Genomic DNA, 18,128 nt, shown 5'->3' with positions numbered 1-18,128 from the left:
TTACTGCTTTTACTTCAAATACAAAATCTATGTACAGTCAACCCTGTCTAAAGTGACCACTCAAGCCCAAATGGTACAGATGAACACACCATAGACATGATTTTTGATGAGTGGTTACAATGACCAGTTGATCCATTAACAGAGGTGAACACCCAATAAGGATTTGGCTGTATGTCAATGTAGAGTTGGACACAGGCAAAGGTTTCAATGTACATGCGTAAGAATGATTTTAGTAGATACTTACTGGGCCCGCAGGCTGTCGCGGTCCATGAAGCACTGGTCGCGCTCCGACTTGCAGGCATCGAACTCTGCACGCAGGCGGGCCAGCTGGGCCTCCAGGTCCGCCGCCGCAGACGCGCCGCTCGCCTGGACTTCCAGCTGCGATATCATGGCCTTGGAGTCCCGCAGCTCGTTCTGGTACCTACAGTAAGAGAAGAAAACACTTAGATGCCTATAGATAGACTACAACTATGTACAACACTGTTCAAAGTGCGTACACACTTGAAAGCAAACATTATTTCTTCTTCAACAGCATCTATAGACCGACACTATGATAGCTACAGGATACTCGGAAATTTGTGACACACAGGAACTGTACAAGTACGTTTTGCAGTTGGGACATTCTCGGATGATTTCGTCGGGGTCGCCTTCCGCGTCGTTAGAAATAGCATCGGGTGTAGACGGTCCAGAGAGCCCGCTGTTCCCGTTCACATCCCCGCCTGGGGCGTTCCCGTTTTCTACGATCTCGTCTGAGTTCGCGGTAGCCTCTGTCTCATTACCCTCTGATGCCTTTTCTAGCTTAACCTCTGTCTCGACACTCTCTTCTGAAACCTTCTCTGGTACGACTTCTTGATTCTCACTGGTGTTTTCATCCGAAGCGTTCTCTGATGTAGCCTCTTGCTTTTTACTAGCGATGTCTTCCGGCGTCTTCTCTGGTATATCCTCTTGCTTTTCGCTTGTGCTTTCTTCCAAGCTCTCAGACAAGGCACTGTCTGATGCCATGGTGACTTTGCAAAGTCACAACCTAACACTAAGAAGCCGAAAACTCTCCAAAGGCTTTTCTTTTTACGGGGCGTTTGAATAATGTACCGCATCAAATGGCATTGTGGCGACCGGCATAGACTACCCTGGAAGAAAGTGGCGGTGCTCTCCGTTTGCTGCATGCATAACACATCGGCTACGTTTTCTAGGTCACGTCTGACTGGACTCCGGTGACTGGCCCAACTGTTCCAGACATCGCCATTACAAATGAGGCTTCGGCTGATCTTGCCCTTCTGTCAGACAGCCAAGATAGTCAACAATCGATGGCTTCACTTCAGTTTTGTCTGGACGTTTGTCTTATTTAACATTTCGAAAACTCAAAAAGAGAAAGTTTGACCCCAGAACTGTGTGCAGCGTAAGGTCATGGAGCCATCTCTCAAAACAGCATTGACAAGACCAACTAGAGGAATGCCTAAGTAATACACGAAGGACCTATATCTGTGGACATGCAATACTTCAAATGTTTTCAAAAGACACATAATACACGTATACCCTTCGTCTAAACCAGCTCTCTTACATGCGTGTACAATATAAAATACAATGTAGTAAGTTAGCTTTTCATACTTGAATGCAGTACATTAGAACCCTCCCTCCAAACTTGCATTGCCCTACTTATAACTTTGAAACCAAGACTGCATATCCTAGATTATTTCACGTTTTCGCTAGGATATTTGTAACCTTGCTGTGTCATAGTCTTAATATATTTCAAATACATAACCATACGTCAGTGAATCATGAATGGCTTGCTGCCTCTTTAGAACAAATGTCAAAGGCTCGCGGAGGATTCCCCCATTCCTTTTTGTTGTCCAGTGTGACAAGAAAAAGACCGATGGTGTCTGAATAAAGCACTGGTGTCAGCAGTACGCTTTTCTGTCTGACTTATGTTAACAAATGACCGCCTCGAGGTCTTGACTACACACAGAAGATTCAGATCACGTGCTAGTCGTCACACATGATCAATCTAAAGACCCTTCTGCTCTGGGAAGCTTCTATTTGCTTTGGAAAATTAACTACCTTTGTGTCCATACCATCTATAGAAAGTGTGTAGGTGAGTTTACATTCCTAGATTTCGTAATTCTAGTCTCTTGTGTGTTAGATAACGAAGAGTTGATATGTTGTCACCCTTTGTGACGTTACCTTTGCTCCGTGGAAAATAGCGTCCTCCTAAGGGCTTCGCGGGTTGTGGTCAACTCCAGGAGAAGCCAGTAGTACAAAACCGAATGCATTTTCAATTTTAAGTACACGCAGTAAGGTCACAGCCTGGATACCAGCCGTGCTACGCTCACACCATGTGCAAAGTTAAAAGTGACAAACTCTGCAGCGGGCGCGAGCCTGAAAAGGCTGGTAGCTAGGCTAATACATAGATGACAGTTCAGCTCAAGTGTGTTAACAAAGACATCTGCAGGGACTACAACACTTGTGATCATGGGCCAGGGAGGATGTGACTATTACAGTGCGCAGGCAGTTCATAATGATTTACAAACAATTTTCAAGTGTGCCAAACACTACAGAAAAGTAAGAAAAAACTACTGTAACAGTGTCCGCATAGTGCCAATTATACCGTGTTTTTGCAGCTAGTGAGACAACCACACACTCAACAGCATCTACTCTTATGTTTTGATGCTATGTTTATCGCGGGGAACTCAATGTGTGCAGACATGCATAAGTTGTGATCTACATTCAATCTAGTGGTGCAAGTAAAATGTACAACCAAGATCTTCATTCCTTAAGTAACGTACAGTTGGATCTGCATTGCCCACCTGTCCTCTGTCTCCCTCAGCGTCTTCTCCAGCGCCAGCTTGGCGTTCATCAGGTCGTTGTAGTTGGCCAGTTTGGCGTCCATCTCCGCACGGAGCTCCCTCAGGTCCAGCTCCAGTCGGGCGATCTGCTCGTTCTTCTCCCTCTCCAGCTGAAACAAGGAAGAGAAGCATCAGCATCGGGTCAATCAACACCTGACAAAGATGTTGTAGCTGCCGAATCTGTCGACGCCTTCATGTCAAAGCTGGGCAATCACTGGAAGGGGATGGAGTACACGCCTAACCCAACATACACTCTCATTATAGACTCCGTTTACAAACCCTGGACACAAGTTTTTAGAAGCGGGCCTTATAGGCAAATTACTTCTTCTTATCCAACGACATTTATATGATATGATATGATATGATATGATATGATATGATGTGATGTGATGTGATGTGGCATGATATGATATGATATGATATGATATGATAAGAAACGACAAATGAATACAACGCCTGTAATAGCATATGTACCAATATTTACCTGTATGAAAAACTTTAGGGAGCAACATTGGATTTGTATGGTCTATGTCATCATAATTTTGAGAAAGAATGTTACTTCTTTATCAACGCATGTTTTGGAACTATCAAAGAAACTTTTGGAAAGGGCTAAAGATAGTGAGGGCTTGGACTTTCATACCGCGTAGTTTATATACCTATCCTGGAATGCAAGCAATGATGGGTATTCTGTGATTCTGTAGACACAATCATGCCATCAAAAACAAGCCAATACAAATTACCTTTCTCGAGTACTCCGGTAAGCAATGGGGGGAATAAAGACATTATTTGCAACTTAACCATACCATGGATGACAATTTCTTACAAATTCAATAACCTGTACAGTATTTACAGTTTTATATTGCATCTGGGAACTTTTCAAGTTTTTCTTGACAAGAACAACGAACAGTGGACTACGACTTCTACGTTCCATTCTAAGGACCCTTTCAAATACCGTGCAACTTGGATGAGCGACAACATCCGGGATACTAACTCCCGTACATTACATCCAGAGCGAGGCAAGGTCGTTAGCCAAAGAACTACGTGTACACAGAAGATGCTTACGTCACGCAGTGCGTCATCCCGGGCCTGTAGCTCCATCCTGTGCCTGTCTTCAGCTTCACGAAGAGTCTTCTCTAACATCAGCTTAGCATTCAGCAGATCCTGTGGTATGGAATAATGCCAATCATGTTTATGTGCGCGATATACATCGTTTAATTGAGAACTAGCCCAAAAAGCGAAACCTTCTTTAGCCATCAATTAAACAATAACGGAAATAAGCGAATGAAAAAAAATCAGTGCAGAGGAACTTTTCCTTCAAAAGCAAAATCTTTGCTTGTAACAAAAATGTGAGCTGTATATATATGATGCACAACATGATATATAACACAGCACATAGCAACTTTTGTATAGGAATGCTAGCTATATATAGCATGTGTGGTGAATTAAAATCGCATAGTTGAATTTTCATACGCAGGTGTAGGGATGATAATGAAATCATCAAGCAACATTATCATAGCTTCCTACAGGTTAACATGCTTGTTAGCTTCTAAGTAAGCATGCCATAGATTAAAAGCAATGGTAAGCACTAGTCTGGTAGACCAAGACTTGTACCTTGATGAACAGCTGCCAAGGGTTGGCAAGGGGAAAAAGTGTAGTTTCTTTAAGTTTGAAATATATGCTGGACCTAGGAATGTCAGTCTAAAGTGTAAATACCGGTGGGTTCAATATGCGAATGTAGCGACTAGTTTTACTCCATGTCCTACAAGGGTCAGAGGTCACGGTTCGAAGATGGTCGCCTGTAACTTGGTTTGCCAAGGTAAGCCCTTGCAAATTCTCTTATTTATTCGTCATACATCGCATCTAATTCATTGTTGTCTCAGCTAAATATGAAGTATCATATCTACCTACTACTGTGACATTATAAGCCAGAATCTCTCCCTTGATATTCCAAATTCGTTCCTGATTATAGCTAGTCTCTACGTTAGGGTGGGGGTTGAGGAGAGACAAGGGTTTACTGCGGGTTTACTGGTATATAGATCATGTGTATGACGTACCTGGTATTCCTTAGCCTTGGCTGACAGCTCGCCCCGTAGAGACCCCAGCTCGCCCTCCAGCTTGCCGACCTGTGCCTCCATGGCGGCGCTCTGCTGCTGGGACGCATTTTGCAGCTGTGCTCGCAGTTTGTCCAGCTCAGCTGTAAGTCACATTTTCAAATATTTGTTTGTTTGTTTTAATCTTTGCTTATATTCATGAAAGCTCAAATCGGCCTGCAGGTCACTTTTCATTAAAGTCATAAGGGAAGAGGCAAGGGTCAGACATATATACAGTTGACATCATGTAAAGTCCTAATTAGTCTATATATACAACTTTACATAAATAGTAGAAAATACATAAAAGTGAGAGCTGCTGCAAGATGTGACTTGCTGACTGACTTAATAACTGACTGACTGACTGACTGACTACGTGACTGACTGACTGACTGAGCGAACGTGCGAGTGAGTAACCCCGTCGAAAGCCACGTGTCTGGACCCATTTTTCCCTCGAAAGAAGACACAGGAACTTTACGCACGCTATAAGGTGTGCTTAAACATCCAATTCTATGCATATCTAAAGTTTTCGTACCTCGCAGGTCACCGATCTCCTTGTCCTTCCCCCTCAGTTCGCCCTCCAGTTTGGTGGTCTGTTGCGAGCTCGCGGCAGCGGCCGAGCTCTGGTGAATAATTAATAACAATAACACTCAGCATATGCGTGTATACTTCTCAATTATGATACTAACATAAATGCCTGCGTCTAGCAAACATAAAACATTGCCTATGTACTTAAGATACGGCAACCATATATACACCACATAACGTTTCCTGTATATATGTTAGAATCACTTTTTACATGCATCGTATGAAATATGATCGTTGCGTTATCATTAGGTAGATTATGTTGTGTTTTAAACACCAACAGTGAGTATTTGCCTGTGCAGTAGGTGTGATATGATATCATATATGTAAAATGATGGTGCATTGCACAAGTAGGTGATATCAGTGATCATCCAATTGCGTCGAATTACCTGTCTCTTGTTCTTCGGTTTGCGAAAGGGAAAGAGAGCATATTCTATTACTGAAAATTCTTAACAGTCAAAGAAAGCAGAGAAACAAGCAACACATAAGTTGATGTTGATATTTGTAAGATAGCTTGTTGCACCAATTTCATAGCCTTGCGAAAATTACATATGTGTGTTCTTCCAACACATATTGATATACTGAGATCAATTGAGCATGAATAATTAGAACATACACGTAGTACTGACAAAACGAAACATATGACATTTGATTTTACAAGCTTTCCAGTGGCCGCCATTTTGTTTGGTGACCACGACGTCATCACACCTCCACGACACAAAGGATGACGTAATAGAAAGCAGTGTAGTTAACTAGAGAACATGCTTACCTTTTGTTGAGCAGACTTCAGTTCACCCGCCATCTTGGATTTCTCTGCCTCCATCGCCTTCAGCTGAGGCGAAAAATGCAAATTAGGAAGTTAATGCAGTGTGAGTGGCACCATCAATAGTCTAGAACGTCCAACCCGTTTCGTGCAGTTAAAGTATCGACATCTATTATTCAACAACCCTTCTCTCTAAGGACTAGGTTGTTGAAACATCAATTGATGATTAACTGTGACAGACATGATCGGTTATGAAATTATGAAAATATGTGTTGAATTTGTTACTTACTTTAGCCCTCAAGTCATCCAACTCCTTTGAGCTCGCGCCTCCACCTTTGAAAACGACAAGAAAAATTAAGATCCGAACCACACAAGCTACATTCTTAGAGGGATCAACATTAACCAACTTCTTAAAAGAATCAAAGCTTTAAGGCATACATGGTGTCAGGTTGTATTTGCTTAAGTGCTAGATTATTATGCACGCTAAGTGGAAAATATTGCCTTTTTGTTTGCTTGCTTTATGAACAACATCATTTGCTATTGATACACAATAGATGGCCATTTATAGGAATCTTAATAGTGTGCATTTGCGCAAATTTTCCCAAGGAGACACGTCGGTTAAATGCTTGTAACTGGAATCTGGTCCATGGAACCCACAAGGCTCGATCTACATACATCTTGTTGTTATGATGTTTCCTTTCATTTTCTTCCCTTTAATGTTCACTTTCTTTATACTCATTTATGTACTTTTCCTTCTTTATCCTTTTCCTTTCTTATTTTTGTCTTAAGTACAACTTTAAGTCTTACCAGACACACTTGCGGCACTAGCGGCACCACGCGAGGCACCAACAGCGACCGAGGAGCTCGAAGATGAAACCGACACTAATAACACAAACTCTCGTGAGATTTCAATGTCACGTGACACACATCATTTACATATAGACTCAGATAACCACACCTCACTACATGAATCTATAGAGCACCTGATTGGTTAGTATGATACTTACCACCGGCACCACCGGCGCCGCCAGCGCCACCAGCACCGAATCCGCCTCCTGATGTTTATTAAAGTGGGTATTAATGTATTAGTAAAAACGTCTATCTGGTTAATTATCTTATAATGTTTTCATTTCATTAGTTATAACGTTTTCATTAACAAATTATTGGTAAGTAGACAGTGCGATCTTAGTTTAAGAGACTATGACATTGTTAAGGCCATGTTGATTAAATCAAATCTGGATAACGTCCTCTGGGAATTCGAACCCCAAAACTGCGAAATGATGATCTATGTGGTCATGAAGGTTGAACAAGTGACTAAGCACACTGTATTGTATCCGAACAATTGCCTCTTCATTTCTGTTCTGTTACATCATTTTTTTCTACTTTAGCACTGTATGCCATAAGTATCCGTTTATCTTTATTTTCCGATATTTTTACTCCAAAAGACGGCAAATTTGTGCCCATTTTACATCTACTTTGTAGGATTCACATCATGGTCGAATTTTCTTGAAACGGCCGAAAATTGATGCGCGCGCGGATGTCATCCATATAATCAAAACAACTTGGCCTTACGTGAAGGAATGACGGGGTTGTTAGATCTTACTTACCGGCACCTCCGGCACCCCCACGGGCACCACCCCCGGCACCACCCCCGGCACCGAATCCTGAGGTTACCAAAGCAGGTTAATAGGATTATCAATAATAATTAAGTGAAATTAGTGTTTTCTTGGCTATGTCTTTGGTGTTATTCATTGATAAGTATGTAGGTTATCGAATCGGTTAGTTGGAACACTAGTTCAAATATTGTGCATATATGTAGAACTGATAGGAACAATTTTATCATTACCACAGTATGTTTAGATATTTTGTACATTCATTTATCTTAGTCCCTAAAAAGACAGACAATGCTATCTCTTACGCACGTTAAAAATCAAATCAATGTTTACCTGACGAAGACTGCGTGGTTTGCGACATTGACATAGAGGAAGAGGAGAAATCTCCACCCGCAATGTCAAAGTCACCAACACTGTTGAAAAACAACAAATAATTTTGTCAGTTTATTATTTGCTTTCAGAGCTGTGAAATTAAGTTAAGAGAATGGGCCCCACATATGTTATATTAATACACTCAGATTTCTACGTTAAAAGGGTTTGATCCAATATCATTAGGCAGTACGTAAACATAATTGTTTACTTTCATAATTGGAACTGACAACCGCATGAACTCTCGCGAGATGTCGTGATCACGTGGCACACAAGAACGTGACTTTACGGGACTCACCCGTCCAGCAGCTTGCGGTAGGCGGAGATCTCCATGTCGAGGGCCAGCTTGACGGTCATGAGGTCCTGGTACTCCTTCAGACTGTCGCCCAGCTTGGACTTCAGCTCGTTGATCATGGCCTCGAAGTTGGCGATCCTCTCGTCCTTGCCGGCGATCTCGCGCTCGTGACGATCCTCAACCTCCGCTGCTTGCTTCTCCAGCATGGCAATCTGGGAAACAAGTACATATAGTGTTCAGACTATTTCTGTATACCTGCGAGTAACATAGAATTCAGGGATAGACATCATAACATCTGGGAAACAAGTTCAGATAATAATCAGTCAGACTATATCTGGAGACCTTCAATCAACATAGAATAGAATCACAACAAATTATTCTGTATTTTCATCTGAGTTTACCTTTTGAAATAGCTAACGGCATAGGTTTTGCAGTATTTTCTAGTTAGAAGGGCAAAACTACGACTGAAGATGGCCTACATGTATACATGTATATATTGTAGTTTAACACATGCATTCAAGTATGGCCAGGCTAGCCTCGTTTTGGTGCAATGACCTCGGAAAATCCAAAATGGCCGCCGTAACTAGAATGGGGCTAAACAAATGTATTTATAACATGGCAGGTTTATCAAATGTTCTTACCCTGGCCTTCAGCTGTTCGATCTGCATCTCCAGATTGCGGCATTTGGAGCGGTACTCTCCCAACTCCTGCTTGGACATGTTTAGGGCAGCGTCGGTCGCCCCTGCACCCTTCTTCACCTCCTGGATCTGTACATGGAAGATTGGAATACGTTCGACATCTGCTATTCGTGCATACTGATCACACACACACACACACACCGTGGTTATTATTACTATTAGTATTGATAAAAACAAACCTTGATTATCATTACTATTATTGACATTATCATTACTATCATAATTGTGTATGTTTGTGTGTGTCTGTGCCTCTGTGTCTGATGATAGCGGTAGCCAATGCACACTCCAAGGCAAACTACACTCCTTTGCCAGCTTTTGATACTATCTTATGCTACCGTAGGATCTGCTGGGAGATTAGTGTCAGCCTTTTTATTCACCATTAAAGTCTGTTACCCTTACTGTCATTGATATGTTGTTGACGTCTTGAGGCCTACACTGAAGGTCTCGAGGCCACTGGCTTGGCCAATGTAGTAGCTTGGCTCTGAGCCTGCCGACTCTTGTCATCGACCATGTTCTTGGCCACTACTCATAGCTTTTTGCCACTACCCATATCGATGGTTCATATAACGTGCAGATGTGTGACGCTTGAGACTTGTTCAATCTACTGACCTGACTCTGAGCATATATCTCGGCATCCTCCTTGTTCTTGGCCATCATGGCTTTTTGCTACTACTCTTCTCGACATCTTATTCAACGTGCGATATGTGACTTGTTCAATCTACTGACCTGGCTCTGAGCATATCTCTCGGCATCCTCCTTGTTCTTGGCCATCAGAGCCTCGTACTCCTGCCGCATGGTCTCCAGCAGGTCGGCGTAGTCGAAGCCTCCGCCGCCGCCTCCCCCTGTGAGGGCCAGCTGGCCGCCGCCGCCTCCACCGCCTCCGCGCGCGCTCCGCAGCTGGGCGAGCTGCTCCTGAAGCTCCCGGATTTGCTGAGGAGAAAGATAGACAAAGATAGATAAGATGTTACATAGCAAAAGATAAGGAGTCTTTGCGTATACAACTTCTATATAGGATTGGCTATAAAGAAATCCTGTAGAAATGTTCTATGAAATCTAAGAAGACAAAATACCTACGATCCTGTACAATGTTGTTGATATATCTCGTAAATAACATATCGAAATATCCATATTGTGGCATTCAAATCTTAGAAGGAAAAGGGACAAGACTCTACACTGTTAACACAGCTTAGCTTTAAAACATACCATTGTTACGGTGATTGCACAAATGACGAATAATCCTTGTTCAGTTTTAAAAACCATGTCAAACAAAATTAGGTTTTCACAATGCAGCATGTTCTGAAGTGAAGACAATTTTAGATGGAGCTCGACATCATTCGCTAGAATTTATAAAGTCATGAAGACGCCCTGTTATGTTGACGTTCATACTACGTAGGAAGTTCCTACCTGCTCGTGGAACTCATTGAGGAAGGTGATCTCAGACTTGGCGATCTCCAACTTACTCTCCAGGTCAAGCCTGACGAGAGAGGCATCGTCCAGTTCCTGTGAATCAATCAATTATATATCAATCAACGTATCAATGTATGGTGACTTTCTAGTGTATCAATCAATCAATACAATGTATGTCGACATTACATCTTATTCAATAGATTGAGTAAACGAACGAAGGAATGAAGTTTCTCTGAAAGTTTCTCTGAAGACTAGGTTGAACACAGACGCTACAAAAACTAGATTATGATGAAACTCTCAAAATAATTATCTACATTATTTTGCATCAGAAATGACACGATCTTTCTTGTGTAATACAAACGTATTGGCCTGGATATAGGGGTATGCAGACAACGTAAGTTCTACCAATGTCATAACATATAGCGCATATAGTATAACCAATATGCTGCCTGCTCATTTCATTCATCACATTCAAAACTCTAGAAGAGAAACACGACTAAGGCAGCAAGTGGACAAACAATGTCACGAATTGAAATGTCATATTTTCAACATAGGTTACTTATACTGGCGTTGGCTATAGGTATGATGAAACGTTCAAAGTCAATGGTTCATAACTTCATAATGTATCATATTTACCTTCCGAGTATTCTTCAGTTCCACTTCAAGATCGTTGATGATCTGGTCAGCATTGTCCAGCCTACGATAAAACAAGAAACAATAAGAAAAGACAGTTAATATTCGGACATCGTACCATGCTTTAGTGATGTATCCGTTCCTCTTCTTAACATATCAACCAATTGTACTCTCGGAGTACATGTAATAGTACATACCCCTGTCCAAAGATAATCCGAAAGATCGCGTCGAATAACATCTTGAACACCAAGTAGCAAAGATAAAGCACAAAAATGAAGCCGGTAGAAAGTGCCTGAATTAATCCGCACGGTTTATGGCAGAATATTTGGGAAACCATATTCTGACGTGGGCGTGTTTGGAGCAAATATTGTAGTCTGTTCAGAACGATTTTCTCCGTACGCAAATGAAGCTGTCTTTGTCTAACCTCAGAAAACAACCAGTATCAATAGAAGAACGATTCTGCCACTATAATACTTACCGCTTTCCGAAAACAAACCGAAACAACATTTTACATGTTTCAATAGGTATCAAGTAGCAAAGATATACTACTCTGCGAATGGGGTATATCCGGATGGATCCATAAGCTTTAGGGATAGACATTTTGGAAGCCATTTGACTACGATGGCAGCTTCAGATGGCAATAAATATTGTTGTCTGTACGGGACTGTTTTTCACACACAGTACTGAGAAAAACCTGTTGTACTACCAAGTGTCTTTGAAAGACTTCGTACCGTCGTATCAGATCTAGACAATATATCAGGGGACTCTGAGGACCAAGGACTATCAAGGGGCGTATTAGTAGCTATTTACTTCGAAAAATGCATTGGACATTTTTGTTCAACTTTGTATTTTCCCATTTCCATTGCACTGTGGTGCCAGTAACAAATACATCTGTATAGATTTCCATATACACAGCGCTGTTGCAACCTCGATGAAATAAAAAGCATTTGGATAATCTTTCTCGATAACGTCGCATATTTGGTATATTTCATGGCAACAGATTTACAGAAATTTGCTCTCTAGGGATACATGTATAGCTGATAGTAAAATGGGGTGGTGGGCTTGGACACAATGTTTTATAGTTTGTGTACATGATTCTCTTTATCCAAGTTATATTACGAGTCCTCCAGATTTTAGAAAGAGGAAGCCACACAATACTAATAGTGAGAAGAACGTGAGAAAAAATACACGTCCTCCCAAAGGATTTGCCCTCACCGTCGCCTAGGCACAGGCCTTAATTAAATATTGAAACAGGGGTTATTCACGGGAAGATAGATTTGTTTGTCTCTTGGGGGAGAGTCAATTGAGACGGATGGATTCTAAAACATATCATTTCTCGACTACTAGCTTTGTGAAAAAATATGTTGTATTTGATCTAAAACAATGCGAATCTTAAAGAAAGAACTACATAGATATTTTCAACTGCACACACACACAAATACACACCATACAGGCTTTCAAGCAGAATCAAGCAGAATTATTAGGATAATCACATATGCATACTATAGTCGTTTTTAGGCTCAGAAAATGCAGTCTATGTTCCTTTGACGTGTTCACACGGGAATGCACGATACAACAAAGGAAACACCTGGTACAGTTACCTTCTCTGGAGACAATAGACAGTCAGTGGTCCTCTCTCAGGAGACCTGTCCAAGCCGTATCCAAACTTTCCGGAGAGACCTTTACGCAAACACCTCGTGCACAGAGGCATCTTTGCACGTTCTCACACTCAATTTAAGGAATTGACAATTTTTTTGTGGCCGCTACGGTCCGGGGTTCGATTCCCGGGTTCCGTAGCGGGGTAAATACTCAAATCAAAACCGAGACAAACCTGCGATTTTTTGCAGGTAAGTCTCCAAGCAACTAAACATCCGACAGCTACGGTGTAGTGCTGCAGTCCTTAGAAGTGTGGAATGTACTTTGGGCTTTAAATTTTAAATGGCCACCATTATTGTGTATGGTAGGTACTTAGCGCCAATTGCTCTGTAATTTTGTGCTAAGGTTAGCAATTTTTGTCACAAAGGCTCTCTTTGGAAGGCGATGACCCTAGTACACCTTCTGTGCTCATTTTAGCTCAGTTTTTGTACAGAACCTTTAAAATACTGATATTCCGTTGACAGTAGCAATGACTTTAAAGCAAGTTGTAGGGGTAGGCAAATGAAAAAGAAACTAGTACGAATTCTAACGCAATTTTCAGAACTAGCTAGCTGTCAGCTAGCTAGACGTAGTGTTATCTTTCTCGTATTTGCGAGGTCAAACCCACTTGTTCGACACATCCCAGAACAAATGACTATTATTTTATTGCAAGTAAAGGTGTCCCGTGCAATCATTTACTCGCAAATCTAGCGCCCTTTTTTTGCTTTAATGTCCATCCTGGGACACAGTAAATTGTGCGGGGTCAAAACAAAAACAAAGACTTTCCTATGCGTTTTCTAACCATTAGAAAAACGTCCTCTTAACAGTGTTAAATTCATCTCCTAGATAGTATGCTAATAATGCAATAAGGTCATTTGGTGCAATAAAAATTAAGGTGGTCCACTGAAAAATGTATACCCTTCGCATTCTTTACAACTACACCTCATACCACGATGAACCAATTGATCAATACAGAAATGGATGATGGGTAAATGGTGCATAGTGGTGTATGGTGACTGCAAAGATTTCGTTTAAAATGTGTATTAGAGGTGTAATATTACTTTATAGTCTGAAACAGATTACAGCGTGCTATCTGAAAGGAAACACACACCTAATAGAACAGACGATACAAAACAACGGAAGTTCTGATGCAGGACAAATGAGAGGCACAAGGGGGCTCAAAATGTATCTTAATCGTTGTGTTTCCTAGATCTATTTACATACTTATTGTCATCAGAATCTATCCACAGACTCTCGACGATACAAAAGAACGGAAGTTCTGCTGCAGTACAAATAAGAGACACAAGGATGCTCAAAAATCTACATTAATCGTTTTTTTTCCTAGACCTATTATCATCATATCATCCCAATCTATCCACAGACTCTCACGTTATGCTTACCACAAATATTCGGAAACATAAACACCCAGACAGAAGCACCAAAAACACTTTTGGAGGTAATAGCAAAGAAACAAAGAAACAAAAACAAACACGCAAACACTCACAAAGAGGCAAGAGAGTGCTTTGAGACTAAATATTACGAAAAACATCATCCTTGACACCAAAAACAGGTGTGCTGTAGGTGGCAACAAACAGTCTGAATCACTGACTTGTTAATAAGACGAGTATGTGGCTGAACCGCCCCATTAGTCTGAGGCGATCAGACAAACACAACACAAGTCAGCCATTATGTGACCTCTGGAGTGGGCGTTCCCACTGAAGAACATACCAGCTAAGCTCCAAACAACCTTCTTTGTAAAACCAATGAAAGAGACTGGTTTTGTAGACAATATAAATCTATCTCTTACTCTATAAAGTGGGGGTGTGAAGTAAGTCGTGTCAAGTACTGATTTAGAAGCATATCTCATAATATTCTACCGGGTGCCATATTGTCGCAATTGCGTTGTCGAGGCCTTCACACGAATGGCTTGAACACCTGGATATCTGAAGTGTGCATATTTGAGGGATTACAGATGTTGACCTAGTAATTCTCCTTAAAGCTCACAGTTTGTCCAAGGTGACGATCATATGATATCCGGTGGAATTAGCAGATTTGATGTTGCAAGCTAAGACAAAAACGATCTCAAAGATATAGAACATAACATAATGGAGGGAAAATGTAGGTAATGTAGCATTTGGCACATTTTCGAGTTATTGAACTTTTTTTCTTCTTCTTGTTACCGAGGATTTATAATTGAGTTGACATGGTTGGCTGGCGTAAGGTTAAGCTGAGAAAAGTCAAAGGGCACCAAATGATGTTGACAAACCGGTTTACCGCCAGGGCCTTCAAATAAATACGCTGCTTGGCCAAACAGTATAGGGAGGGGAGGGCCTTTGTAAAACAGAAGAACCATTCAAAACACGTTTTGTAAATTAAAGACATGGGAAAGTATTAGTGAAAGTATAAGTGATGTATCAAATACTATGTTATCACATTCGTAGGTAAACGTTAAACTCTTTTAGAAAAATATCTGTTAAGATATCTAGGATAAGTCTGTTTACAACATATTTAAAAACGCTCAGTTTCATAGTGACGATTTGCAAATACTAGCTTGTTTCTTTAAAATTGATAAATTTTTGAAAAAGATGGCCCAAACTAAATATCAAGTGTCAATGACATCAATAGTAAACGACATGAATACAAATGAGCAACTTCACTTGTCTGGACTGTCTATATAACAAAAACTGTCCCTATGACAAAACTGTCAGCATATAGAAATCAAATGGACTGAAACTTGAATGACAGGCATGTGCAGTCAAGCCTGTACAAAATACAACCTCTGCACAAGGGTCACCTGGCAACTACGGCCACTTTTCGGTGGTCCCAATTGACTCAAATACTGAGAATCCTTTCTTTTGCGGCCAAACTATACACTGTGATCATTTACTTATAGAACGTTTCATTGAGTTTTCTGATTTGCCCAATGATCAAACATTGCCTAATGTAAAGTTTTATGCCTTGTATATACTTGGAGAACTACCTTGACAGGCTGAAGGCGCTACGCACGGTGCCCCAGAGTGCAAACACTGGAGACTCCTCCGATTCCGACTTCCTGCTACCGTCAAGTCTTAGATCTTCTTCCCACTCGTCCAGCATGTCTTCACATTCCTTGAAGACGTTCTTAAGACTTTCCAAGAAGGACTGTAGCCAGCCTCATTATTTATGTGACTGGTGTGTGACTTTTAAAAGTGTCCCTGCAAGTTTCACGCTTGAGCATTCACTGACAAGACAGCCGCAGGACAAAACTTAAACATTGTATTTGTCGTCTCAATGGGTAAGGGCAGCTATCGTATTAACAGTGGTCAAGGAAATTTTGAGATTTTCATATTGTTTTGTCGTCTTAAGAGTAAAAAAAGGGGCGGGACAGGGAATTGGTGATGATATGGCATTTTTTAGGGAACGCCCATAATAATTATCAGGTAATGACCGTTCAACGTTGGCAAGAAAGAACGCCGCCATCTTGAAACCTTGGAAAAAAACCATGTCACCCGAATACTTTGTGGAAAGAATCTTAACCATATGTTTTGTCAGACATGCCAAAAGCATGACATAAGGCGGCAGATAGAACACATCAAAGTAGTCTAAACATAATCTCAGATGAAAATTGTTTTTAAACCCTTCCTTTGTCCTTGACGAGATTCATAATGAGCGACTACTAGACTAAGTATACAGTTCACAACGTTGGATTTATGTGACCTCAGATTTATCAATTTGAAATATAGTGTAAGATGTAAAATTGTGATTTAAAGACAAAAAAAATACACAAAAAGTACAAAAACTAATTCTTTATCTATGAAATTCATCAAATCTTTGGTCACCTGAAGTGAAAATGAGCATTCTTCTCTCTGTGGTATTTTACTATTGCGGAGGGAATATGGAAAATTATTATGCTTATTTCTGACTTTTTCTAAAGTTCCAATACCATGTGACAAGGGAAAGGCAAGCGCCCTACTCTCTACTTACACAAAGTCTTAAGTGTTAAGATGAGATGCACTTCAATGGTTGGTATGCTCTAGTTCTCAACCTAAGATGCGCCTAGTCACCCGTATGTTTACACTACAAACTTAGACAGGCTTAGATGTGTCGCCTGCGATGGGTTTCCCAACTGTTTGACATGCCAAGCGTGTCGTTACATGCACGCCGTGCATTGCACGATAACTAAGTTTTAAATAACAGCTGTTGTGACGTACATGTAACCCCCCCCCTTTTTTTACACCAGACGACAATCGCTGGAAACACTTTGACCGGTCTCTCATACATTTTTCTAACGTTACGTGTAATTGGTCTTTATATGGTGCTTTTACACATTCAAAATATAGAATGAATCGCTGTACAGTCATTTAGGACCCCTTTCTACTAGATGGCAATCGCGCTGCGCTCTCACTGCGACCTAAATAGGACATGTGTAACCTTTGATTTCTTACTGGGTATATCATACAGCATGTAAAAGTGTGACTGAAAGGACAACAAAACACACAAAGTGTTTAAAAAAGTCGTTTCTTTTCTATACAATTCGTTGAGCGACTTGTAAAATTTAGGTCGGAGACAGACTGTGGCGAGAGCGCCGTCCTAGTGGAAAGGGCGTTTGAGCGATCGTCCTGTAGTATTAAGGATCCTTAAATGAAAGATGAGTCATTCATGAGAAAGCTTTTAAAGATAAGCACACCTGGGAACCAAGATACCTGGTTGACTTTATCCACTACATCTAAACCACTTTCCAAGATGAATCGATTGATCATCGTGACTGCTTTGTTTGCAACATTCCAGCTATGCTAAATCGCGGCTCTTTATCTACTTTAAAAACAATCTTCAAAGGGACACTGTGTGGGCTTTAAATCTTTAAACCCCACAAAAATTATTGGAGATTACGAAGGATTTTTTAAACATTCGCACTTTTCTTGTCCTCCGTTTGACGCAACACACGCCCTAAAAAGGGTCTCAATGCGTTGACGTTTCACACAAAATGTGCCTTATATTCTGTCCCTGACCCATAACAAAGATATGTAATTTTGAAGAGCCACTTGGCTCCGCTACTGATCAAACAAAAGTACACATGTGGGCAGAAGATCAGCCAAGAAGAAAGACGTCACCACTTGGGTGTCCTTATAATGCCTCAAGACACAGACCACAGAGATAGTCCTTTTTGATGATATCTCTTAACTAATTACTTAAAATCGTGGGGCCTTTGATCACTTTCCTATTC

At 41.0% G+C, this 18,128-nt stretch overlaps 1 protein-coding gene across 1 annotated transcript in view; it reads right to left on the bottom strand.

Moving 5' to 3' along the window:
• The window catches only part of LOC118407017 (myosin-11-like), a 51,484-nt gene that overhangs the window by 10,332 nt on the left and 23,024 nt on the right, over positions 1-18,128 (bottom strand). The window contains 18 exon segments of the mRNA XM_035807431.1: positions 245-421; positions 2,802-2,950; positions 3,581-3,592; positions 3,903-4,001; positions 4,895-5,034; positions 5,463-5,550; positions 5,902-5,913; positions 6,282-6,344; positions 6,565-6,608; positions 7,083-7,157; positions 7,283-7,330; positions 7,883-7,939; positions 8,222-8,301; positions 8,556-8,764; positions 9,194-9,319; positions 9,977-10,180; positions 10,655-10,750; positions 11,294-11,354. Of these exon segments, the coding sequence (XP_035663324.1) occupies positions 245-421; positions 2,802-2,950; positions 3,581-3,592; positions 3,903-4,001; positions 4,895-5,034; positions 5,463-5,550; positions 5,902-5,913; positions 6,282-6,344; positions 6,565-6,608; positions 7,083-7,157; positions 7,283-7,330; positions 7,883-7,939; positions 8,222-8,301; positions 8,556-8,764; positions 9,194-9,319; positions 9,977-10,180; positions 10,655-10,750; positions 11,294-11,354 (1,740 nt within the window).

Source organism: Branchiostoma floridae, chromosome 19 (genome assembly GCF_000003815.2).
Source record: "Branchiostoma floridae strain S238N-H82 chromosome 19, Bfl_VNyyK, whole genome shotgun sequence".
Taxonomy (NCBI): domain Eukaryota; kingdom Metazoa; phylum Chordata; class Leptocardii; order Amphioxiformes; family Branchiostomatidae; genus Branchiostoma; species Branchiostoma floridae.
This window is presented reverse-complemented; position numbering and strand designations above follow the sequence as displayed.